Here is a 27,163-nt window from a genome sequence, read left to right on the forward strand (position 1 = left end):
ATGTCACTTCGACTATACATTTTTGCCTCTCTGGGATATATTCCCAGGAGTGGTATTGCTGGGTCAAATGGGAGCTCAATTTCCAATTTTTTGAGAATCGTCCATACTGTTTTCCAGAAGAGCTGAACCAGTCGACATTCCCACCAACAGTGAAGGAGTGTCCCTTTCTGGCCACATCCGCGCTAGCATCGGTTGCTTTTGTTCTTTTGAATGTGGCCCAGTCTCTGAGGTGTGAGATGGTATCTCATTGTGGTTTTGATCTGCATCTCCCTGATGATTAATGATGTAGAGCATTTTCTCATGTGCTTTTTTGCCATTCGGATTTCTTCTTTGAGAAAGTTTCTGTTCATTTCATTGCCCCATTTTTTGACGGGGTTGAATGTTTTCTTCTTGTGGAGTTCAACCAGTATTTTGTATATCCTGGATATCAACCCCTTGTCAGATGTGTATTCGGCGAATATCCTTTCCCATTCTGTAGACTGTCTTTGTATTTCTTTAATATCAATAATACCCAGTCCATGTACAAATGTTACAATTGCTTCAGAAATGTTTATTTTATTAAAGTTGTCTTGTTCAAATTGGGATCTAACCTATGTTTATGCAATTGTGCAATTGTTTCATAAGCAATTTTGGGAGGATGGAGGGATGGGACTTTAGGCCACATCCAGTTTTACTCAGAGCTTACTCCTGGCAGTACTCTGGGGAACATATGCAGTACTGGATATTGTACCAGTGTCAGCCAGCCTGCAAGGCAAACAAAAACCTTAACCTCTGTTCTATCCCTTGGAGATAACTCTGTATGTGTTGCGTATCTCCAGGGTTATGATTGACTGTAGATATGGGGCCATTTGGTGCTGGGTATCAAAGTGAGATTCTTGAACTTCAAGACATGTGCCCCTGAACACTGAGCCATCTCCCTGGGGACTGGCTTCTTCTTCCTCTTCTTTTTAATCAATGATTCATCATTTATTTTATTTTATTTTATTTTTTTAAGAGAGAGGATCCACACTCAGTAATGCTTTGGTTGGGAATGGGGGAGACTTGGGGATTATAGTGGTAACTGGAATCACATTCATGACTTCATACCTGCTAGGCATTAGCTCTACCACTTGAACTGTCTCTCATTTTAAATGGTTGCAGTTTACTGTTCGCAAATCCAAAGAATAAAACACTACTTTATCTTTTTCATTTGAGCCTTTGATTTACCAATTGATGTGTCTGAACAATGGTGTGATTTGATTCACTAATCTCAAATGCATCAATTCCCTGCCACATCATTGACACTGCCATCAGAATTAGGAAGATGGTGGGTCCCAGAATGGAAATAATTTAGATAGTATTAAAAAAGAAATTTGTTTGTTGTCAGTGATATTTGTCATGTAAGTTCATTTGTGTAAAAATAATTTTTGAGTCTCCAAACCAGAACCCCATAGCAAGGGTCCCATCTCAACAATTTGGAAACATGCATGCTTCCACATCTTTCCAGATAGATTGATCATCCATTTGTCAACTCTGTGTCCTTTTCCAAACCTGAGTGGGTAGGCTCCCCTCCCTTTGGCTAGTTTCATCATCTCCAACCATTAGAGAGGTCCAGTTTTACAACTCTTGAAGCACAAGGCTGTGGGATTGCTCCTCCTAATTTCCACTACTCACAGAAATGTACGAGCATAGAAAACCCAATGAGGAAGATCTGTAGAAGTTTACCAAGCTCAATGAGAGAAAACAAAAACACAGAGCATTCATAGCACCAACAAGCTCAGTAAGTCCTCAGACAACGACTTTAGTGACACTCTTGTAAGGATGTTTAATGAGACTGAAGAAACAATAGCCCAGGTAGTCAACAAAGCCAGTGGTGCAGAAGAAAGAATGAGTGTTGAAATGAGAAAACTACAAGAAAAAATTAAGAGCATGGTATGGTGATTTAAAAATCAATAGAAACTCTAAAGAGCAGATTAACAGCAGCTGAGCAAAAGATCAAGGAGATCCAAGATGAGATGAAGGAAAATACTAGAAAACAATAGAAGTTGAAAATAGTTTGGTAAAAAAATACAACCTACCAGAGAACTATGGGGTGAGCTCAGAGGAACAATATAAAAATCAGTGGATTCGTTGAAATGCAGGAAGCCAAATTTGATTAAGAAACAATAGCACTGTAGTGCTGTCCTCCCATTGTTCATTGATTTGCTCAAGTGGGCGCCAGTAATGTCTCCGTTATGAGACTTGCTGTTACTGTTTTTGGCATATCAAATGTCAAGGGGAGCTTGCCAGACTCTACTGTGTGGGTGGGATACTCTTGGTAGCTTGCCGGGCTCTCTGAGAGGAATGGAGGAATCGAACCTGTGTTTGTCGCATGCAAGGCAAATGCCCTACCTGTTGTGCTATCACTCCACCCTAAGAAACAATATTTAAAATCATAGACAGAAATTTCCTTGGTCTGGGGATTATAGGCATGAAGTTTCAAGAGGTTCAATGGTTTTCAGCAAAAAATAGAACCAACCAAGGAAACTACAAGACACTTTGTAGTCAAGTGAAAAATTCCAGGTAGAAACAAAATATTGAAAGCAGCAAGATCAGTAAGTTACATGTTAAGAGTTACATGTAAAGAAGATATCATAAGATTCACAGCAAATCTATCAAGTTACATCTACAATCCAGAACTGGAATGGAGAGATATAGTACAAAAACTTGACTAAATGCACACCTCACCAAGAATACTCTTTCCAGATCATTTATAATTCAGATTTAAAGGAAAAACACACAGCTTTGGGGACAGGCAACATTAGAATTCATAGCCTTGCATTCAGTTTTTTGGGGGTTATGGTGGTGGGGAACACCACACCTGGTAACTCCTGACTCTGTTCTTATTAATTACTCCTGGTAGTACTTAGGGACCATATGGGATGCCAGGAATCGAACCTGGGTCGACCATGTATGCCCTGCCCTGTATACTTTCTCTCTGGCCCCACAACCAGTTTTTGAAGAAACATTAAAGGTACTTCTTTAAAGGACAGAACAAATTTCTCAGCATGTGGACCTGAGTACGGCATTCACCCATGTGTTTATAGTTGTCCTCTATTAGATTAGGAAAGGCACATTTATTCCTAATTCATTAAGGCATATTCTACGTCTTGAGTAATGAATTAGTATTACATTTATATTGAATTGCTATGCTTTATTAGTCTTTTCAGTATTCCCTTTTTTAAGATAAAGCACCTTGTACTTTTATAGGCCCATTCAGATTATCCCCTTTAAATTTTCTTAATTCTCTCACTCTTCCCAAATTTTACAATTGTGGCTTTACCTGTTTCATGCAAATTCTACCAAATATTAACAAAGAATTTAAAAATGTAAAAAAGAATTAAAAAATAAAAAAATTAAATTAAAAAAATTAAAGAATTTTGTTTAAGATTTTTTTAAAATTTAAAAATAGTTTTATCTTTTAAATAAAAACAGGGAAAACAGGATTATTACCATGAGACCCAAATACAAAATAAGAGTTAATGCAATATATTTTAGATACCAGAGTTGTAAAGTTATCTATGTGAGAGTATGCATTATATTATATTAAATAATTTTTATGCCTTTATATAAGTTAATATCATGTAGCAATAAATCATGTGATATTTATTGATTTCTTTTGACAATTACAATTGCTATTATTTTAAGTTTTCTTGGAGCAAATAATATGATATAAATTTGTTTTGTGCCTGCTAAGAGGGCAGGCTGAGGTGGGGGCAGGGCATCAGGGGACATTGGTGGATGGAAGGTTAAATTGGTGTTGCGATTATTATTGGAACATATTCTTGAAATAACTATTATTAATGACTTAGTAAATCATGGTGTTTTAATAAAAATTTTTAAAAGATAAATATGTCTTAAAAATTATTTTCTAACACAGTAAAAATACTTTGCCACAAATTATGTTTCATTAAGTAGGATTATGCCAAAGACAGATTTATAATTTTATCTTCCTTTAGGGTCTCATCTCTGTTTCTAATGAGATTTCACATTTAGCAATTACAGAATGTTCTAGAATGTGATGAGATGTAAACTTCATTTAATCCCCAGCCTCAAGTTATAACCTGGAAGGAATTTTTACTTTAAATTGAATATCATTCTTCTCATTCTCAACCTTAAGTGGCAAAAATGGAAATAGAAGATCACAGAGCAGCACTTTCTTCACCTTCCTTATCTCCCTTGACAACAGTCATGGATATATCTCAGCAAAACCACACTGAAGGAACCTTCAGCAGGGAAGAAGAGCCAATCTGCAAAAATATTTTAAATGATTTACCAAGGTAAGGATATTTAGGCAGCGTAAATTGAATTCTGAAGTGGCTAAAAGGTTTATAGAATGCTCCCTCTATAAGTGCTCAGAGTTTTTATTTGTTTGTTTGGGGGTGCCTATGAAGTAGTGATTAGGTGACCTAGGGGGCATTGATATTTGATACTCAATTGATACTCATTGATGCTTAATGATACCTGGTCAACTGGGCTGACGGTTCAATACCCAAACCCCAAGATATGGCTCAATCCTCAGGCCTCATAGTCTTAGGTAGCACCAGGGCCACCCTGGCTGTGCTTAGGTGATTTGGGGCTGCATCTAGGTATGCTTGGGAGGCCATGTGATGCTGGAATTGTACCTGGGTCCAGTACATGCTAGACATGTGCCCTATGCCCTGTTGTGTCTCCCATTTCCAGCAAATACTCAGTTTTTGGTGAAAATTATGTGAATAATAACTTGGAAATGTGTTGGTTTATGAATATTGTTGCTTGGGTGGAATTTTTTAACTTTTTTATTTTGTGGAAAGAAAAAAATAAATAATGCAATAAGCATATTATTATATTCTGGATAGATAGCGTACTGATAGTATAACAGTCAGACAGATAACATTGCGATTGCTGTCACTATGCTAAGCATATAATCTTCATTGTATCTATTTAGTTCTCAAAGAAACATTGAGAAGTAATTAAGATAAATAATATTTTTAACATACTCACTTTGTCTTGAGGAAATAGACTTAGAGATGTTAACAATGTTGATTAAGATCACACAGCTGGTAAAAAAAAGAACATAATGTGCATCTCTAATAAAGAACAAAATCTTGTAATTTGCAGCAACATGAGTAGAAGTAGAGGAAATCAGACTGAGTGAAGTCAGTCAGAATGAAAGTGACAGATATAGAATGCTGTCTCTCATTTGTGGGACTTAAGGACACACTTTGAGGTAGCAACAAAGGTAAAACACCATAAGGGGGAACTGATATCACAATTGAATTGGGCAGGTAAATGGGTGGGTCAGGAAGAAAAAGGGAAGGGAGATGGGAACACTGGTGATGGTTGTCCAAATTAAGTTGATGAGAAACCATTCACAGTAGTATTATAAGCCAAAATAAATGTTTTTTTTAAAAAAGAAAAGTAGCAGTTTGAGCACCTAGCAGTGCTCAAGGGCTACTCTTGGCAACCTGAGAAGTACTCTAGGGACCACCCGCTATCCAGGCCTATCAGGGTCTAACACCTGCAGTGCGAGTGCCTTGTCCTTACTCTCTCTCTGACTCAAAAAGGGACAGTTTGAACCCAAATGATTCTACCTCCACAGCCCAAATTCAAACTGCAATACTCTGCAGCGCTTCTCAGAAGAATAAAACAAAGGAAATGAGTATTTTCCTGTGTTTTTTCCTCTTTTATAAAGTTAAAAACTTATAAAATATCTCTCAGGTATCAACAAACTACTGATTATTGACTGGCTAAATATAATCTCATAGCTTTTGGATTAACTGCTAGAACCTCCAAACAACTCTAAAATAAAGAACATAAAAATGAAATATAATTCTAATAAATTAGGGATTATGTTAATCTCCAATTGATATGCTAGATCATGTCTAAAAAATTTAAAAATTTTGTATATATGTGTTAGGTCACTAAGTTTAGATGAAAGTGAAATCTAGACTTTCAGTTAATCCTTGTTTTGATTTATTTCTATAAATTATGATAGCATATTTGACCTGAATAATATTATTTATACAGTGTACTAGCCATGTGGTTCAATGATATATAAAAATCATTATCCTGTAATTACCTATATTGTAAGTATATATTACTTATGATAGAGTTCTCAGTAAGTTAATAGAAGCACTACCCAAATGAGATTTTTTTTCCCTTTGAAGCAGAAGTTCTTTAATGACTTTCTATTTTCTTTCCCTTTTTTTTCTTTTTAAAAAAATTTTAATGAGTCACCATGAGATGCAGTTACAGACTTACAAACTTTCATGATTTCATTTCAGTCAAATAATGTTGGCGTATCCATCCCTCCATCAGTGCCTGTTCTCCGCCACCAATGTTCCCAGTATCCCTCCCCCTACTACCACCCCTTCCCACCCCCTGCCTCTTTGGTAAGCACATTCCCTCTTACTGTCTCTGTCCTTTTGGGTGTTATGGTTTGAAATACAGGTACTAAGCGGCCATTATATTTGGTCCATAGTATTCTTTGACATAAATGCCATTTCTCATGTAACATGTATTTATACATAATTTAATTTCCTTTAGAATTTATTTTACCAATTTATATTTTCAAAATTTTTGTAGTATATCAAAATGGTACTAAAGTTTGTGTTTAGTTTGGGTTTGGCGGGGCCTCACCAAGTAGGAGTCAGGGTTGACTCCTCTCTCTCCTCTCAGGAATGACTCCTGGCAGAACTCAGGGACCATCCCTGGGATGGAACTCAGGTTGGCTGCTTGCAAGGCAAGCACTCTACACTCTGTGCTATCATTGCAGCCCCACTACAGTTATTTTTATTGCAACTCTATTGTATTTTTAGCTTACTTTTTGCAGTTACTTGTACACCTGTTTGTTTTAATTTTATTTTACTGAGTTTGCCTTAATATTTGACATCTTAAAAAATAACAGTCTTTTCTTTTATTGTGGCACTTTCCTACCATTTTTTTTAGTTTATACCTCAACATGCTCTACTTTTTTTGTATGAAGCTTAACTTCTTTTTTGTCACTATTTCCAATTATCAGCAACTCAGATTATGATGTACCTAGAAAATGAAGTTAACCTTCTTCTTGGTAATTGAATGGAAAGTCAAAGACAACGGTCAGAGATTTTTTTACTTTTATGGAAAAGAAAGTGATGAGTTTGAACATGAAAGGATAAAGTTCATAGAAGCTAATGGTAATCTAAGATGCATTGATATTAGTATGATTATCTGAGAGCAGCAATTTTCTCTATGTGTGAAGACATCTTCTCCCTGATTGAGGTTATAACTTCATTTGTCTCATTCTTGTTTTCATTGCCCCCTTTATTCTACCATCTTTTATGAGAAAGTATTATTAAAATATCAATTCATTGTTCTTTACTTATAGCATAGAAATTGTGCGTTTCTAATTAACACCACATAGCCTTTACAAAGTATGCCCACATATATTAATGCCACTCATTGCACCAGGCTATGACCAGTAAGTTTTATCCATGTGTTGCCTGATACACAACCATGTACTTTTTATTATTTGTACATTTTCATTCCTGTTTTTATACTTGTGCTCATTCAGTGCTTTCCCTCCACTGTCATCTTATGCTCTCTGGAACAGAGTAAAAGCTGTTGTGCCTGAATCCTTCTCTAAACTACAAACCATAAAAAAAATCACTTGTCATGAACAGTGTAATAAATTCAATATTTGCACCCAGAAAAGGTATGTTCCTTCCATTTTATAACTCACCACTTACAAGTTAAATAACTGGCAAAGTTTAGGCTTTTTGGATGGTTTCTTTCAGGAAAGTAGCATAAAAGGACGATTTTCCTACCTAGCTGTAATTGGATGTATTTCCAGGTGACCTGGAAGAGGGCATCAGCACTGGAAACGTGGATGGCAAAATCCATTATTAACTGGCAGCAAGTATCTAGGAGAATCTGCTATTGTTCAAAAAACTTTTGCTGAATGCTCAGTGAAAGATTCCCAAATGATAATTGCATTTGAAAATTAACAGAATATATAATAAATCAGTACATAATTCTGTTCTATGTAGAAACATTTTATTTTAATTATATTTGATGGAGCTGGAGGAATAGCAAAGCAGGTAGGGCATTTGCCTTGCATGCAGCCAACCCAGGTTCGATTCCCCCACCCCTCTCGGAGAGCCCAGCAAGCTACTGAGAGTATCCTGCCTGCACGGCAAAGCCTGGCAAGTTACCCATGGCATACTTGATATGCCAAAAACAATAACAACATGTCTCACAATGGAGACGTTACTGGGCCTGCTTGAGCAAATCGATGAACAACGGGAGGACAATGCTACAGTGCTATATTTGATGACAATTATTGCTAGGATATAGTTTTATTATTTTAATAATTGAAAGTACAATTTTTTTTAGTTTTGTTAGATGCTATGTTACCATTTCTTTTAGTATTTTGAGGAGACAATTCACTTTAAGTAGGTTAAATGAAAACTTTACTCAGTTTTAAAAGTATATTTTCAATGGGGCTGGAGTGATAGTAAGATGTTTACCTTACATGCGGCTGACCCGGGTCTGATTCCCAGCATCCTATATGATCCCCTGAGCACCGCCAGGACTGATTCCTGAGTGCAAAGCCAGGAGTAACCCCTATGCATTGCTGGATGTGACCCATAAAGCAATAATAATTTTAAAAATGTATATTATCAACAATCTTTATCATATATTATCTACTTTGCTTTTCTTTCTTGACCAGTATTTGTTTCCAAGGATATTATTGGAACCCAAATCTATTCACTCACCTCTCATTTTAGTTATCATCAGCATTTTTATTTGGAATATTCTTAGACCCTTTTGAAATACAAATACTGAAATAGAATATGTTAATATTGCCTTTTTAGCCACTGTGTAAGTTTAGTAACTTTATCATCCAAAGATGAGCTCTGTAAACCCCCATCACGGAATGGGAGGTAGAAGAGAGAGAAGAGGAGATAGCAGTAGTGAATGAAGCGAGTAGTGAATAAAGTAGTGAATGAAACTTTCACCTTTATTTCTTCTGCTACCCAACAAATGACAATTTCTCTAGTATTTCTTCTAAATATTTTCTTTGATTTAGAAAATTCTACTGATATAAATATCAGTAGCATACTATTTCCTTAAAATATTCAACTACATTACTGGTTATTTTTGAAAATTTAAATTTCTTCTAGAAAGCTAGATATAACTATACACCCGCACAAATTTTGACTTAAGATATGGCTTTATGTTCAATCCTTTGTACTTTTGAATAAAGTATTCATTTTTTGGATAGAATAATTTATTCCTTAAGTCCTATATTCAGATAGTCTTTTACAAATCTCAGAAATTGCTCTTCTTAATTAGAATTTCCTTCTATAAAGGAAAACCAGTCCAATTCAACAAACATTGACTATCTTCTCGTTCAATGCTAAGGTGTGTGTTTTGTATAGAAGTTTTATTATTCATATTATGTATTATAAAATGACTGAAAATGACTGCAGGGAATCAATATGTAGTTCAAGTGTAAAGTACATGACTCTCATTTGGCCTTAGTCTACTGAACACTGCTAGGAATGTCCCCCCAAAATATACAACAAAAAATTTTGTTCTCAGTTGGAATACCCATATCTGCATTTTCAAATTAGAGTCATATTTTCTGTTGGCATTAGAAATAAACTTTGGAAGAATTGTTTACTTTTATTGCTATCATTCACATTCCCTTCCTGTGATATTTAGATTACATTTATCAAAGAAACCAACATTTGTAGAGTTACTTATGCCTTTAAAGATTATTATTCTCATCACGTTTATTGAAATATTCATATTTTGTGTTTTTCATAATTTTATACAATTTATATTTACAACATATATATATTTTTCATATTGGCTATGTTCCATTATTTTAGGTGATGATTCATTATTTATTGTACTTGGGGTACTTATGTTCTTTTTAAAATTTTTACAAGACACCATGATTTGCAAACTTGCTCATAATAGAGTTGTTTCAAGAATACAATACAATACAATACAACACAACACAATATCCTTCTATGTTATTTTGGCATGTAGAGTCTCATTTGATAGATTTGCTGTATGTGCAGGCAAGATATTCTTGGTAGCTTGCTGGGCTCTCTGAGAGGGGCGGAGGAACCGAACCCGGCTCGGTCAGGCTGGCTGCGTGCAAGGTAAACACCCTACCACTGTGCTATCACTCCAGCCCTCTTTAAATATAAGTTGTTTTAATGATCTTGTTCCTTTCAGTATTCTGTCTATATCTTTGAATTTTGTCATTTTGAATATGATGTGTTTTGGAGTTTTCCTAGTTGATTCTATTTTCACTGGAATCCTTTGGGCCTCTTGAATTCCAGTAATATTCAACTCTGGAACATTTTTATTGATGGTTTTTTAAACCATTGTTTCTTTATCAAATTTGCCTTTCTGTTCCTCAGGGACTTTAATAATTCTTATTATTGTTACTCTTGAACTCATCCTATAGTACTCTGGTATGGTGTTCATTTCTTGGAGACTATTTTCCACCTTATGCTGCTTTCTAGCAGTTTCCTCTTCTCATCTTGGAACCCTTCGATCTTGTAGTCAGCTGCTTTTATTCTGATATTCAGAGCTTCTATTGAGGTTTTGATATCACCTACCATGATCTCTGGACTGGAGCAATAGCACAGCGGGTAGGGCGTTTGCCTTGCATGCAGCTGACCTGGGTTTGATTCCTCAAACCCTCTCAGAGAGCCCGGCAAGCTACCAAGAATATCCCGCCCACAGAGCAGAGCCTGGAAAGCTTCCCATGGAGTATTCGATATATCAAAAACAGTAACAAGTCTCACAATAGAGACGTCATTGGTGCCTGCTCAAGCAAATCGATGAACACGGTAGGACAGTACAGTGACAGTGCTACCATGCTCTCTATTTCTGTCATTTATGATTGTAGTAGTTTTTTTTTTACATTTTTATACTATCTTGTGCTTTGCTGACTTCCCTATGCTATTATTTCTTTGAACTCATTGATCTTTATAGGAGACTAAAAGCATTGTCTAAGGATATTGAGCAGATTGATATTTTTACATCTTCAGTGATACTGAAGCCATTGAACTTGGTTGGCTTCTATGCGTTTTCTAGTGTTTTTGCAGTGTTGAAGGTGAGTGTTTATAGTTAAACCCTAGGATGCTGCTGGTTTAAGCTGAAGGTTGCTCTCTTCCTTCTTTGTATGTCCTCACAGAATGACTAATGAATAATAGTGAGTAGTGTGTAATTTGTTGAATAGATTTGTCACTTTAGGATCTGTGGTTTGGGCCCTTAATATGGTCCAGGTCAGGTATGGAGAATGCTGGGACCTACTGGATAGAGAGGAGGGTACTAAAACTACCTTCTTTATTTGTGTTTTTCCATTTAAAGTGTTTAATTAGCATTAAAAGCTATTAGGATAAAGTTAAATTTTGACAAATAAAAAGTTTCAAAAATCCTATAGCCTCAGAAAGGTTAAAATGCCATAAGAATATAAAACCAGAAATATGTAACTTGCCAAATATACAGTATAAATAAATTTGGATAAAATTTTTGGTTACATTTAGCAAAGAGGCTACCAAATAATGAAGGGCTAAAGAGTGATCATTAGATTTGATGTACTTCATTTTATGTTATAAGTAATTGCTATCCATAAAAATGCAATGACTTCTGGATAAGAAGAAGACATTTGATAGACAACACTGGTATGAAACAATAGCCAGTACGAATCCTTGGTAACTGTCATCCTCTTGTTGATTTCGTATCCAAACTATGTGATAGGGGGCTGGAGTGATAGCACAGTAGGTAGGGCGTTTGCCTTGCATGCAGCCGACCAGGGTTTGATTCACAGCATCCCATATGGTCCCCTGAGCACCGCCAGGAGTGATTCCTGAGTGCAGAGCCAGGAGTAACCCTGTGCATCTCTGGGTGTGACCCCAAAAGCAAAAACAAACAAAGAAACAAACTATGTGATATAAGCTCATGTTTGTCATTGCGCCATGATCTGTCAAAGTAACCATATTTCCTACTTAGGGATAGAATTTAGGGATAGATGAAGATTTCTGCCATAGAAATATCACCAAGGATGCTTTTTGCTTCAAAAAGGAGTGAAATAAACTCCATGGATAAACCCAACGATGGATGGATCAGTGATAGAAACAGCCTGCTTTGCAAGCATGAAACCAAAAGTTCTATTCTCAGTGCTACACATATGCACCAAGCATAGTGCCACTAGTCTTGCTGTTTTGGACCACCAATGCGAGGACAAGGGTGCCATTTCTGAACTCAGTGCAGTCAGATGTATAAGCATCACCACAGAATGTGTGTGTGTCTTCCCTAACACATGAACAGGGTGGCTGAGTACCCAAACACTACAACCAAGTGTGTGAATGACCCTGCTCACCACTTATCAGGTCCACAGCAATCATGAGAAGAAAAGGGATTAAAAAGCAAATCCATGTCATTTTATACTTATGTTGAGTCTTCTGGTGAAAGGTTTATGATTGAAATATTTTTATAAAATACTTTCTTTTGTTGTTTCTAGACAATGCAAGCACTGTTTAGATGAACATTTATTATATAATTATGAAAGATGTATAGTCATAGGTGTAGATAAGTTGATTAAATACGTATGGGAAGAAGACAAACAGGTCAGAAGTAGAGTTCAGTGGGCTAGAGCATATGCTTTGCATTTAGGTGGCCTAGGTTCAATCCTTAGCTTTATATATGGTCCACAGAGCTCTTCCTGAGTGATTTCCAAATAACAAAGCAGAGGTATCCCCTGTGCAATGCCAAGCATAACTCCATAACCAAAAAATGAAAAGATAGGCAAACAGGTAAGAACTATGGAAGTCAATGTAGTGTAGTTACAGTTAAAGGACTACAAGGGTGGTAAGAAATGGCAATTAATAGATGACTTTGTATGTGATATATACAAGTATGACTTTATTAGTGTTCTCCAAATTGCTATGAGATGCCACTGAGATTCACTAATGCTACTAAAGCAGAGAAAATGAGAAGAAAAATTGCTCCTGTCAAAACTAAAGTCATACCCTTAAATCTTATCATGTTCTGTTTATCTGCTTTTTTCCCCTATATTCCCTGAGCATATATTTTTATACTCTTAGACCTTGTTATTTTCTTGTGAAGCAAAAAAATCTATGATTTATAGTGAATGAAAGCATAAAAAAACAAATATTGATTAAATAATAGCCCAGATTATAAAGGGATTCTAAATTCCTTATATATAAGTTCTCTCTTCGTTAGTATCCTTATTGTAATAGGGAGCCAAAAGTATGTTAGGTAGAGTTCAGTTCAAAAATGGGATAAATGCTTAGTTAATCTCTTAATGAAACTTACATATACACAGTTCATTATTGATTTTATTTTATTATATATACAAACATTCAAATGATTGGGTCATGTTTATCTTATGTAATAAGGTTCTTCTAACATATCTACATATTTTATATACATATAGGCATTACGTTTGTTTCTTATTTTTATGAACTTCTAGATAATTTATTCAAATTAAAGTAATAATTTTATAATGACTGGTAATAAACTAGAGGCATTCTGAACATTAAAATCCAAGTGGATGCCTTTCCTCCCACTTCTAAAATATTCGTCTGAGGAAGTAACTTATTCTAATAACCCACTTTCAAAGCACTTTCAAGAGTCCTTCTTTGAGGGACAGAGAGAGAGTACAGAGGCTTAGGAGCTTGCCGTGGTTGCAGTAGACCCCAGTTCAATCTCCCAACACCCGCCGTATCTGATCCCCAAGTCTGCCAGGAGTGATCTCTGAACAGAGAATCAGGAATAAGTCCTCTATATCGCTGGGTATGGCACTACCCCAGTCCCTAAAATAATAAAATTAAAAATTAAAATTCTTATTTGGATTTTCTATCAGAATTTTTTTTTCCTTTTTGGGTCACACCTGGCGATGTACAGGCGTTACTGACTGTGCATTCAGGAATTACCCTGGTGGTGCACGGGGGACCATATGGGATGCTGGGAATCACCGGGTGGCTGAGTTCAAGGCAAATGCCCTACCCGCTGTGCTATCGCTCCAGCCCTCTGCCAGAATTCTTGATATCCTTTTAAATGCATTCAGTCTCAAATAATAATGAGGTTTATCTTAAGTAATTGAATTTTATAAAAAATAAAATATATGCATCTATTAATAGAACTCTCATACTGGCATTTATTTACCCATGCTAATGGTTTTCATCCAGAACAACCCTACCAGGGAGTCCAAATAAATATAGAAAAACATTGACAAGAAACCACTAAGCCAAATAGTCCAAACTATTCTGACAGTTTTGAATAATAATTTAAGACACTGTCGTAGAGTCTAGACTGATAATCATACTATTCCTTTCTTTTTTTAAATTTTTCTAAATTAACACTGATTTACAAAGTTATTTATAGTTGAGTTTTAGGATTATAATATATCAACACCAATCCCACCACCAGTGTTCCCATACTCCATGCCCCCCACCCCCACACCTCCCACCCCCAGCTGCCATCTTGATAGGAACATTAGAGTTAGGTGATTGCAGCTTAGATCTCAAGTTTTCAGTGTTGTTGAATCTGTGCTTTGGTATATAACTATACCAGTTTCTCACATCGTAAGTAAAATCAAAGCCCCAACCCTAATTCCACATTACTTCCTTTTCCTTGTCCTCCCCCTTTTGATTTCTTTGCTGTCTGTCCTTACCCTAGATTCTGGACTCAAGGGTGATCTAAGCATCCCTCATTTACTACATTACATTTCCTCAACCAGCTATTCTATATACCACAGATGTGTGAGATCATCGTGTGTTTGTTTTATTTTTCTGGATTACTTCACTCAACATGATGTCTTCCAGTTTCAACCAGGTTGCAGCAACTTGCATAATTTCATCATTCCTTGCAGCTGCATAGTATTCCATTTTCTATTTATATCACGTCTTCATAATGCACTCATCTGTCATTGGGCGCCTATGTTGATTCCATACCTTAGCTATGATACTAAGTGCAGCAATGAGTAATGGTGTGCATAGGTCCTTTTTGAATAAGTCTTGGGTGTAGATACCCCAAAGTGGAATTGCTGGCTCATATGACAACTCAATTCCAGGGTTACTGAGGACTCTCCATATTGTTTGCCACTGGGATTGAACCAGGCAGCATTCCCACCAGCAGTAGATGAGAGTTCCTTTTTCACCACATCCCTTGCCAGCACAGATGTTCCTACTATTTTTGATATGGATCATTCTCATTGGTGTCATCTTGATTTGGATTTCCCAAATCATAAATGATGCTGTGCAGTTTTTTCCTGTATCTATTGGCCACCCGACTTTCTTCCTCTGAGAAAGAGAAGGCTGTTCATTCATAATATTCCATTATTATGTTTTTCTATGATCAGAAGTAAATGATTATTAATGCTAAAATAATCTGAATATTGGAGCATTTGAGTAGCTAGAGTTAAATAATGTTAGTGATTTATTTTTTAAAAAAATGTTGGGTTACAGTCAGCTGTGCTTAGGATTTTCTCACGGCTCTGTGCTCAGGGATCACTGCTGATCAGGCTCAGGGTGCCATATGATGCTGGGGATCAGACCTGTTTCAGCCATATACAGGGCAAATATTCTGCCTGCTGTACTAGCCACTATTAATTACTATTTTTTTCAAAAATTCAGTATTTAATTATCTGTCTGAACTTAAAAGTCTTGAAAGCTAGTTTTTTAAAAAAACTTTTCTGTGGTATTCAAGAGCCCATATTAATATATTTTCTGTTATTTTCCTACTATTTTATCCAATGTCTTTGTGATTGTTCTACTTTATTGGAAATAGCAACGCAATAAGCTTTTAGGAAGTTGTGTTCTGCAGGAATGATTGTATTTTTTTATCTTTTGGTGTATTTTGGTGACACATTCTATCATCTGAAACTCAAGAATAACAACACTAAGATCTTTAGTTTCTGTATAAACTTAAATTTTAGTTTAATTCCTACATAGCAATTTATCTTTGCTACTTTATGTTCATCTTCTCAGATACTCAAGAACTAGGCCATGTACATCAATTGTACAAGAGTGTTAGAATTCCACAAAAGCATTAATTTAAAAGAATAAATGTACACATATATTTATTGAAGTGTTCAGTACAATAGTATAGATATGGCATGATTGTCTAAATGTGGATGATTGGATCAAGAAGTTGTGATATATATATGTATATATATGTGTATATATAATGAATACTGTGTTACTATAAGGAAGGATGAAATCAAGCAACTTGCTTGTAGATAGAACTAGAGCGTCATATTGAATTAAGACAGAAGAAATGGGACATATACAGAACTACGGAACATATCTTTCTCATATTCACAGCAGTAAGAGAGCAGAAAATGTCCAAAAGCAACCAAACGAGAGTTGGTTCATAGAACTAAGCTTGGGATAAGAGGATGGGGTGGATGAGTACAGTGTTGTGGAGGGTAAGTAGCAGTACTCTGGTGATGAATTTTTAGGTGTTATATACATGAAACAATCACTAACTGTATTGCAACTCACAGTACCCCTATAAGAATGGGGATGGGAGTAACTCATGTTAGAAACTGTGAACAGAAGGTTAAGTATATTTGGCATAGTTATAGTCCTAAACTTACTCGAACCTTTTGGTAGGGTAGAGTTAGCATAAGATGATGTGTATTATTGTAGAGTCTCCAAAAATGTTACAAGTACTATCCCAGCAGACAAAAACAATAGCTTATCCAACTACATAGAACCAGGCTGAGAAAGGCAAGATACATTTAATATAATATTACATTTCAGTATGGTTGTAAGAACCATAAATCAATCTGAAAATATTATGAAGTAGCCTTGGGGGAAAGGTTAAATATTAGTTTAATATGGTTAAAACTTTGAAATATGGAAAAACTAATGGCCCTTTATTTTATGGTTGTTTTGGATATAATCATCCTAATATAAATTATTAGGATCACTGTCACTGTCATCCTGTTGTTCATTGATTTACTCGAGCAGGAGCCAGTAATGTCTCCATTCGTCCCAGCCCTCAGATTTTAGCAGCCTCTCTTTACTCATCTTTCCCAATGGTGCTGTATTGGAGGCTCTTTCAGGGTCAGGGGAATGAGACCCGTTATTGTTACTTTTTTTGGCATATTGAACACGCCACGGGTAGCTTGCCAGGCTCTGCCATGTGGACGGGATACTCTCGGTAGTTTGCTGGGCACTCCGAGAACTGGGATAGAGTATAAGATTAAAAACTGCATTCTGGAGAGCACCAAATAAAGGGTGTTGTGAAGACCCTCCCAGGGTGGGAGAGACATGCTAAAAGTGGTCTATAGACCAAACATGACTGCCACTCAGTGCCTCTCTGGCAAAACACAGTACCCAAAAGAAGAGAGAGAGAACAGGGAGGAATGCCCTGCCACAGCGGCAGGGTGGGATGGGGGGGGTGGGGGGGGAGGATGGGGGTGGGAGGGATGCTAGGACCCGTGGTGGGGGAGGATGGGCACTGGTGGAGGGATGGGTACTTGATCATTGTATAACTGAAACCCAAGCACAAAAATTTATTAGTCTATAAGTGTACTTCATGGTGTTTCACTAATAAAAAAAAATATAAAAACAACAAAAAAAAAATAAAAAAAATAAAAACTGCATTCTGGAGGTTTTTGGCTGCCGAGGTTTTGGCTTGGGGTGGGGAGGGAAACTCAATCCACCCCCTTCCCAGGGGGCCCAGGTGAAGACAACCTGGTGCGGGAGCAGCTGATTCTACATCGCTCTCTTCCGGGAGTTTTGTTTTGTAGTCTCTGGATCTTGGCCATTGATGAGATTACATGGTGCAGGGGAAAGTTTGTGGGTGTGACTGCCAAGCTACTGGAAAACGGGGGGTTTGGTTTGGGTGGAGGAGGCCCAGTCCCGATCCGAGCAGGCTTGGAGATCTCAGCCATGGGTCCCGCATACCTGGGTTCCTCTGCCTGTTCCTTCATGCATGAGGCTTATCCAAGGGTGTGGGGAGTGACTTTGGCTAGGTTCTGGAGGGTTTTGGCTGCTGGGGTTCTGCTTGGGGCAGTAAGTGAGACTCAACCTGCCCCCTTCGTAGGGGACTCGGATGAAAACAGCCTGGCGTGGGGGCAGAAGTTATTAGGATATTCTAAAATACTTGACAAAATGCATTCATTAAAAAAACAACCAGAATTCCCACTTTGCAGTTAGGTAGATAATTTCTTTTCTTTATGAATCTGATAATTTTCTCTCCATGAAACTTTTCATAGGAACTGGGAACGGTTGAATCTATGACTCTATAAATCTATAAATCCTTTTGCCTGGCTGTTTCCTGCCATTTCCCTTCAGGTTCCAAAGTGTGGTGTTCATTTGCCAGCTCCCTCCATTGCTGTTGCTGCAGAGGCACTGCCACTTTGACTGGATGGTCTCACATGAAACCACTTCCAACTGCTAAGCAAATTGGAGTTATGCAGATGGTGTAAAGGGAGGTCCTCCCTGTGCGAATTCTGAAGTCTAAAGATGTATTCAACACACTGCCACAGTTTTAGTGGCCCCAGAAGGGCTCTGACTGTAGGACAAGGCCACTCCTTTCTCCAGTACTATCTTCGGTCAGTCCTAGGCCAACTTGTTATAACAGTACAACAAAAATGATAAAGTGCAATCACTTGGATCCCATTGTCTTGCACTGCCCCCCACCAGTGATTCTTATTTTTATTTTTTCAAATTGAATCACAGTTACATATACAATTACAAAGTTGTTCATGATTGGGTTTAAGTCATATAATGTTCCAACACCTCTCCCTTCACAAGACTACATTTCCCACCACCAATGTTCCCAATTTTCCTCCTACCCTACCCCTACCCCTGCCTACCTCTATGGCAAGCACTTTCTTCTCTCTCGCTCTCTCTCTTTCTCTCTCTCTCTCTTTCTCTCTCTCTCTCTCTCATCCAGTGTCCTATGTTCCATTGACCACTGTATCATCTTACACCATACATATCCATTTGCCTTTAGACTCGACCCTCATTCTTCCAGATGAAATTCTCAACCATTTACACACTTGTGAACATAAAGAAAGCTAACCAGAAAAGATTTGTAGTACTGTAGCACTGTAGTCCCATTGTTCATTGATTTGTTCTAGCCAGTAACGTTTTGCAACAAATTGTGAGACTTGTTGTTACTGTTTTTGGCATATTGAATATATCACGGGTAGCTTGCCAGGCTCTGTCCTCTGGGTGAGATACTCTCGGTAGCTTGCTGGGCTCTCCTAGAGAGGTGGAGGAATCGAACCTGGGTTGGTAGGCAAACACCCTACCTGCTGTGCTATTGCTCCAGCCCACTGTACTTATAATGACATTTGTGGCTATAAAACATTTAGAGGTGGAACTCTTTAGTGCTGAGATTTTTACATTAAATTGACATTATTTTATAATTGCGTGAAGAATTATATCACAAGGACTGTGTAGATAGCTCACAGGTGTTAATTGCATATTGAGTCTCTGGGTTTGATTCCAAGAACCACGTTTCCCTCAGCATTTGCAAGAGTAGTTCCTGAGCAACACAGGGTGTGATTTCCCCCTCCCCCCAATTATGTATGACACTATTTACTAACTAGAAAAATTTAAAGACACAGACTTGATGAATATGAAAATAGTTCCTAGGACTCGATGTCGATTAAGTAGCATGTTTCACAATTATGGTCCTCTAGGTTCACACCCTGGAATACTACTATTCCATTTTGAATAGTTGACCAACTGTTCCATTTTGAAACTTTAGGAGTTCTTAGAATGTATGGCTTTCAGTGCCAAGGCTGGGGCAACCCACAACAAGCCAGAATGAGTTAGTCATTATGATTCTATACCTGCTGTGAAGGCTTTATTAACTTTATTCTGTGGGTATTCAATTCACTTTGTTATTAAACACAGACTCATGTTTCTAAGAATATTATTTAGTGTGTATTTTCTGTTGGAGCATAGTTTTCAAGTTTCTTGAGGTATGAGCCTTAACTCAAGATTGTTTATTTTCTAATCTTGGGAGAGTGCTAGTATTTCATAAAAACAGATACAATTAAATATTTTTCAAAATTGTTCTAAGAATAATGTTTTATTGTAAACTATTAATGTTAGCATTTATGGATAGCAAAACCTCAAACTAAGCTTTTTTCTCTAGTTTAATTAAATAAAGAAATTAAGGCTTGTTTTAAGTGCATGTTCTCCCTTGAATATATTTCACTTACGTGTCTCTAAGTCTCTTGACTTGATTTTTCTTTTAAGCTGTGTTCTCTCTTGAGCACATATTCTTCCCCCCTCCCCCATTTCATTCAAGAAAACTCTTGCTTCACAAAAGAGTAAATAAGTAATGAAAGAAATTAAGTTTAATGATTATGAGTGTGGGCTTTGTTTTAGGACTGGCTTGGATCAGTTTCCCACCATGTCAGTTCACTGTGTAAGCATGGGCAGTATCCTGGTTTGTCTATCAGAGCCTTAATCCTTAAATCTGTAAAACAGGAGTAAAAATATTGCCCACTTCCCTGGGATACCTTAAGAACTCCAAAGGTCAATTATTGCGAGTTATTTTGTCTAGCATATAACACTCAACTACTTATCATGTTGTTAATAAGTAGTTATGAAGCAATTCACTGTATTCTTCCATGTATTGATTCTTTCAGGGAGTTTATGTCATCCCAGGCAAAAGTGGTTATTAAAACTACTGAAGATTACTTGCAGCCTCAGTTTGGCCCCAACAGACGTTTGCATTCAGCAGCAGTATCAGAAGGGTCGGGACTTCAAGATTACTCCACAGATCAAACAGTATCAGATCATAGTCATGATGAAATATCAGACCTAGATAGCTACAAATCAAACAGTAAAAACAATTCTTGTTTTATATCAGCATCCAAGAGAAACAGACCTGTCAGTGCTCCAGAGGGTCAACAGAGGTAATCAAAGCTGTTCTCTGTTCTTTTTAACTGACTGTTGAGGCTCTGTCCTTTCAGCAGAATTGATAATGATTCAAGTGACTATTTCAGAGGTGAAATGTAGCACATCTCTAGGTTTTAGTTTTGTTTTCTTTGAAAGCACTGACGTAGAAGGTTACTAATTATACTTATGGAAAAAGGAGGTAGACCTCAACCAGGATAATATGTAACTGGAAAAAACTCTAGAAGCAGCATCAGGCTAAGACCATAAAATATCTTGCTTTTTAGATATTTAAAAGTTAATAATTCATGCTTTTTGTTTTTAACCAGTTTTTAAAACATTAAATTAAAAGAAACAAATTATAGAGCTATTTTGTGTATATGTTTTTATATTGAAATTGTTATCATAAACTATTAATCTAATGGATGAATAGTAGAAACTATTGGTAAAAATAATCAAGAAATCGATGCTTACATTAGTTTTATATAGCAGTTGTTGATTTTAGCTTACCTAAAACTTTTTAAAAATATTTTTTCTTTGCTTCTGTGGTATTAAGAATTAATAGGATTAGAGAACTCCGAAGTAAAAATTTGACATGTTAGTCTTTTAACTAAGTATTTTGGCAGAGAAATAATACGGATTGAAATTGATTTTTACTAAAAACCAGTTTAGAAATATTGAGAATTTTAAAAATGAAAACAATTGTAATTCATTTTAGAAAAGAACTTTAGTTATAATCTATTTAATTTTGAAATATTACTTAAAAATCAATGGACTTTAATAAATTTATAAACTTCAAGGAAAATTTTAGTCATTTAACATTTCAAAATGTTAAAACCATGTTTCTACTTTTTACTTTCAGAACATAATATGCATATATAAGATCTTTTTAAGTGGCTTGGTATTTTGACTAAAATTCTAAAAATAATTTATCCAAATATATGTGTTAGTTTAAAAAATATATAAGTAAATATTTACAGTCATTCTATAAAATGTTCTTTTAGGAAAACAAATAGGAGCAATTATTTAAGCTTGTAGCTGTAATAGAATCTAAGATATGATTTGTTTAACTGTTTTTAATAACCTATGACTTTTTTTCTGTAGAGTTACACCATTCTCTTCTTTAAAGTTTCATTCAGCACAAAATCAGCATAGATTATCTCAAAGACTCAAACATCAACCAAGAGTGATTAAAGTAACAGCTTATAAAAATGGATCTAGAACAGTCTCTGCCAGAGTTACTGTACCAACCATCACCCTGGTAACTGTGTTTAGAGGTTTTTAATTTTTTACCTTTAACATTAATGTGAAATATTTGTTTTAAATAATCTGATTCTGTAACTTACTTATTTGCATAGATCTTATAGACATTTTGTACTTTTTCTTTTTGTGATCAATGCCTTAGGTAGTGGTTATGAAACAGAGAAAAATGTTTTATATCTTGTAGTTAAGTGACTGCTTAGCAACTAGAATTAGATATTTGATAAATAATCTTGGGGTAGTGATTTATCTTTTAATTGTGTGTTTTCAACTAGTAGGAAATTGCAAGTCAAGTTGCTTGACTTATTTGTCTGAATTACTGGCAAGTGGTTAAGAGAGTTACTGTTTTGATTATAAGCGTTTTGTTTCGTGGAAATGTGTTACTTTTTTTGTGCTAAATCACTGTCTTTTACCTCTTGCTTTCTTCTAGCTGCTGCAGGAATGCACAGAAAAGCTGAATCTGAATATGGCTGCACGAAGAATATTTTTGGCAGATGGCACTGAAGCCCTCGAACCTGAAGATATACCCCATGAAGCCGACATTTATGTTTCAACAGGAGAGCCCTTTTTAGATCCATTCAAAAAAATGAAAGGTAAAAAAGGGGAGGGGGTTACTCTACCCACACACACAGTAAATTGCTTAAGGGGTGCAATTAAAAAATGATTTTCATCCTGCCTTTTTTGCTTGGTTTAACAAAACTAATGTTTACGCATTTACAGCTCAGTAAGAGGATAATGTGCTTAATGAAAGAAAAATCCACTGACAGCCACGTTTATTGCCCTTCATTAGCATTGGTGCTTAATTTAATATAGATCTGAACAGACATTAGGGAGCCTGCAGGAGGTTAAATGGTGAAAATATAATAAATTAAATCAGAGATTATTGAATTTACTATTTAGTTTCTGTGACACCCAACAGACATAATTCATTAGATGTATTCTCTCAGAAAATAGTTCCAAGTTTTAAGTATCATTTATTCATTTATACTCTTGGCCTTTTAAAAAGATAGCATTAACATAATCATAAAATATTTCCAATAATTAATATACAATTCTTTATGTATGTATTGTTTTTTCCAATAAATTATTTTCATAAAGTTAAATACTCCAGCTTGAATTTTAAAAAATCTTGCCTTGAAATCTACACGTGTAAACCTAGACATAGTTTTGATTTACATATGGAAAGGTCTTTTTCAGAGGTTCTTTGCTTAACATATTAGAAGTGTGGAAATTTTCTTAAATAAAATTTTTTTTCCAGTGGGAAATACATTTTAATAGAAAAATAAAAGTGCCATTATCTAAGAATTTTCTTCCAAGCATGTCATACCCAGAGTCTGTTATCCAGAACTGTACATGGTAATCACATTTAAATGACATAATAGCTTTGCCATAAAAATTCAATATATCTAACTTCTTTGTCCCCCCTATTTTTTTATACTTTAGTAGAAGTATAATTTTTTTTACAACTGCTATTATGCTGGTGAATCAAAGGCAAGTCTAGGCAGTGATTTCATTAAGTGAAAAAAATGTAATCTTGGGTTCATTATAGATGAGGTGATAAAAATTCTTTCATTATTGTTATTACATAAAATATGCTATGATTTCTCTTTCTTTGGTGGTACTTGATTACTAGGGAATAAATAATTTAAAGAATTTAATAGTAAGTTTTGGCAATTTGTTTTTGCAAAGAAACTTGTTGCTATAGTACTTAGTAAAAAGTGTTTATGCTGAAATATAAACCCATATATTTTTCAAATTTTGTTTAATCTTAAAATGACTGCATTTGTTTTGCGTCTTGCATTTAATTTATCATGTTTGTGTAAAAGCACAAGAATTTATGGGTAAATATTTCTGTGACGTTTTATGTATAGATATTTAATGAGTGCCTCATTAAAATTCTTTCTTATTTTTATTAATTAGAAATATACTCCTTTCATATGATAATGATATTTTAAGAAGACAAAAAAGGTGTTTTTATTATTAATATTCTTAAGATATCTTCTGGACATAATTGCCTAAAAAACCAATATTATACACTTGACTAAGCTTGGTGGATGGGGTTTTGTAATATAGAAACTAATTTCCTAGTTTGGATTTCTCTTTTATCATTTCAAAGCCAAGACTAAAACAAAAAAACTTCTCTGCTTTGTCTTCACATCTTTGGCTGTGTTTCACTATGACATGCACTGCTGTTCTTTTAGCACCAAAATGTTGGCACACACTCCTGAAAATTTCACACCATCTCTTGCTGGATCAGCAAGCTTAACCCACCAAAATCTGGTGTTGTGCAATGGTTTTTGACTGATAATCAATCTTTATGCTGCTCGACAGTTGTTGCTGGGACACGGAGTAGAGCAGGTGGCAGATGTGCCTTGTCTTTTGAGAAAAGAAATTGTAGGTGAGCTTGGACACAGACTAGCATATCGCATGTCCATTAAAAAGACTTAGGATAGCTATATGAGGAAAAAGCAAGTAAGTTAAGCTAAAGATGAATATTTGGTTTCAGAAATATAAGTCTATAAAAGTAAATAAATATTTACAGAAAAATCTATATATCTGTATACATATGTAGGTATATTTGTGGTAACCTTTGATTGGATTTAAATAATAGATGAGATTGTCATGGATTCTATTTATCAGCCACATATTTACAAACTAGATTAAAATTACCTTTATTGAAATGTATTAATAGCCAAAATCAATACTTTTCCAACATCTTTCCTGTGTACCAATTAAATAAAATATGTACAAGTAGTTCTGGAGGTAGTGGATAAACTAAGAATAAGGCATTCTTAAAAGTTGGAAAAGGGAACAATCTAATGTGAAGTAGGGAGAAAGTTCTGCTGAGAGAATTCATCATTACTATGTCTAAATAAACATATTTAATATATGAACAGGCATTGTAAGCTGTACTTTTTCATTAATTTAATTTAGTTCGCTCATCAAACACTCATTGAGAGCCTAGTTCATGCTACGTAGTAGATCAGATCAGAAACAGATGAAAAATGGAGCTCATTATGTTATTTTTCTATCATCTTTATTTGATTTGAAATTTAATACAATTCAATCTAAATCTGAATCAGTAAATACCTTTAAAGTATATACTATATGTCTAGACATGTGATGGGAATAGAAATCCATGTTTAAAGGAGCTTACACTAGGTAAGCTACACATCCTTAAAACTAGGAACATTATTCAACAGTATAGTACAAATGGGTCCTTTAAGGGAAAAGTTAACTCATTTCTGGAACTAAAAGGCCAAATACACCTACATATACTTTGACTTTTATATTTCTATACTTCATTCTTACTCTTTGGAAAGAAAGAAAATTGCTTAACAACTATTTCTAGATTTATTGAGGTAGAAAAAGACCTGCAGAACATCTCTAATTTTTAAACTACTTTACTACCTCTTTTGAGCATCACTGTTGACAACTAGTGGCACTGGTTTAATAGAAAGCCAGAGGAGCTATTCATCACATACCTCGGAACACAAAGCTTTCATATAAAGGTCAATCCAAGGTCAAGACTGACATGAAGCATTCTCTGTTGAAATGCAATATTAGAATAATTATTACATTTTGAAGTTGAATGATTAAATAAAAGATAAATTGTGTATGGGGAAAATAGAAATATTTTTATATAGATTGTTGAAGATATTTTATATCTTAAGTCTAGCTTCTGGCATTCTGAAATTTATTGATGATTCTGGTAGAATTGTAAAGGAATGGTTAATGACTTGCTTGAACAGTCATTTAAAAATTTTTAGATTTATGAACATAGGCTTTAGATTTTATTCATAGATAGTTTCCTGAATATTCTACTTAATGTTGTCTTTGTGAAAATTCTTGCATTAGGTCCATGGAGTTTATAAGAATTCAGTTCCTTTATAGCTTTTAGGTGCTATAGGCAAGGCAAACATAGAATAACTAATGACTCATGTCCTGTAGTTGCTTAAATGTCTTTAAGATAAAAAGGAGTAAACTTATTTGGATCAAATTTGTTTGTAAGCTTAAGAGTATGGAATTCTTGTTTTATAAAATGCAGTTTAATGCGTCTATCTTTCCTTATATTCTTTTTTCTTATTTGGTTCCAGAGTTATCATTTACAATGATTCATTTCAGCCCAGAGTTTTGTTACCCAGATTGAAACTGAATGTTATGAATAAGACTTTATGACTTTTTTATGCTGTATTGTAAAGATTTAGTCACAGAAAAAACTCCATGAAAAGAGTTCTTGATACTACGCCTAAGATCTAAATTTAAACCTAGAGATTTTTCTAACTGCCATGTGATCTACAAAATGAAATAATTTGCTGTGACAGCTTGTGATTGACAAGAATATGTGTGAGCACATTAAAATAGGCCATCTTTTCATGTAGAAGTAAATGTCAGTGAAATGATGGATTCTCATCATTTTAATTATTGATGATTTGGAAATATTTCAATTCCACGACACACAAGACACATTCTAAATCACAGCATAACACTTTTTCCTCATATGTGCTCCAATAATGAAATGTTCTGTCATATTTTGTTTTTCAAAAAATGCATTAGTTTAATGAATCTGGATTCATGCATTATATTCTCTTCCATTACGTTTCCTGAATCAGTTGGTTTGTAGATAGTTGTGTTGAAAGCACAAGTTTCATTAAGTCACCCACTACCCATTACACATCACACCTTGCTATATTCCTGCAGCTGGATCTCAAGATAGCTCTGCAGTGCTGCTGCCTGCATCAGTGGCTGTGTTAGTCGTGCTGTAGCTAAAACTGGCCCTAATGATGCTTAAAGATAGGGGAATGACTGCAAAAATTAGGCAGCAAAGAAGTGCTCAGGGTGTTTTTACCTAAATTTCCAATTATGAAATTCCCTTAGTAGTGCATATACATTTTGTGAGGTTATTTTTAAGTCCACGTCATTTCTCAGTAAAAAATATTAAAAAGCTAGAAAATATTTAATAGAAAAAAAGTCACATAAAGTCACTGTCTTCT

General features: G+C 35.3%; 1 protein-coding gene across 1 annotated transcript in view; it reads left to right on the plus strand.

The window, feature by feature from the left end:
- The window catches only part of DCDC1 (doublecortin domain containing 1), a 509,452-nt gene that overhangs the window by 31,362 nt on the left and 450,927 nt on the right, over window positions 1–27,163 (plus strand). Inside the window, 4 exon segments of the mRNA XM_056135538.1 lie at window positions 4,139–4,298; window positions 20,660–20,929; window positions 22,014–22,170; window positions 22,600–22,762. Coding sequence (XP_055991513.1) covers window positions 4,139–4,298; window positions 20,660–20,929; window positions 22,014–22,170; window positions 22,600–22,762 — 750 coding nt within the window.

This window comes from Sorex fumeus, unplaced genomic scaffold, assembly GCF_029834395.1.
Source record: "Sorex fumeus unplaced genomic scaffold, SorFum_2.1 ptg000007l, whole genome shotgun sequence".
In the NCBI taxonomy this organism is placed as follows: Eukaryota; Metazoa; Chordata; class Mammalia; order Eulipotyphla; family Soricidae; genus Sorex; species Sorex fumeus.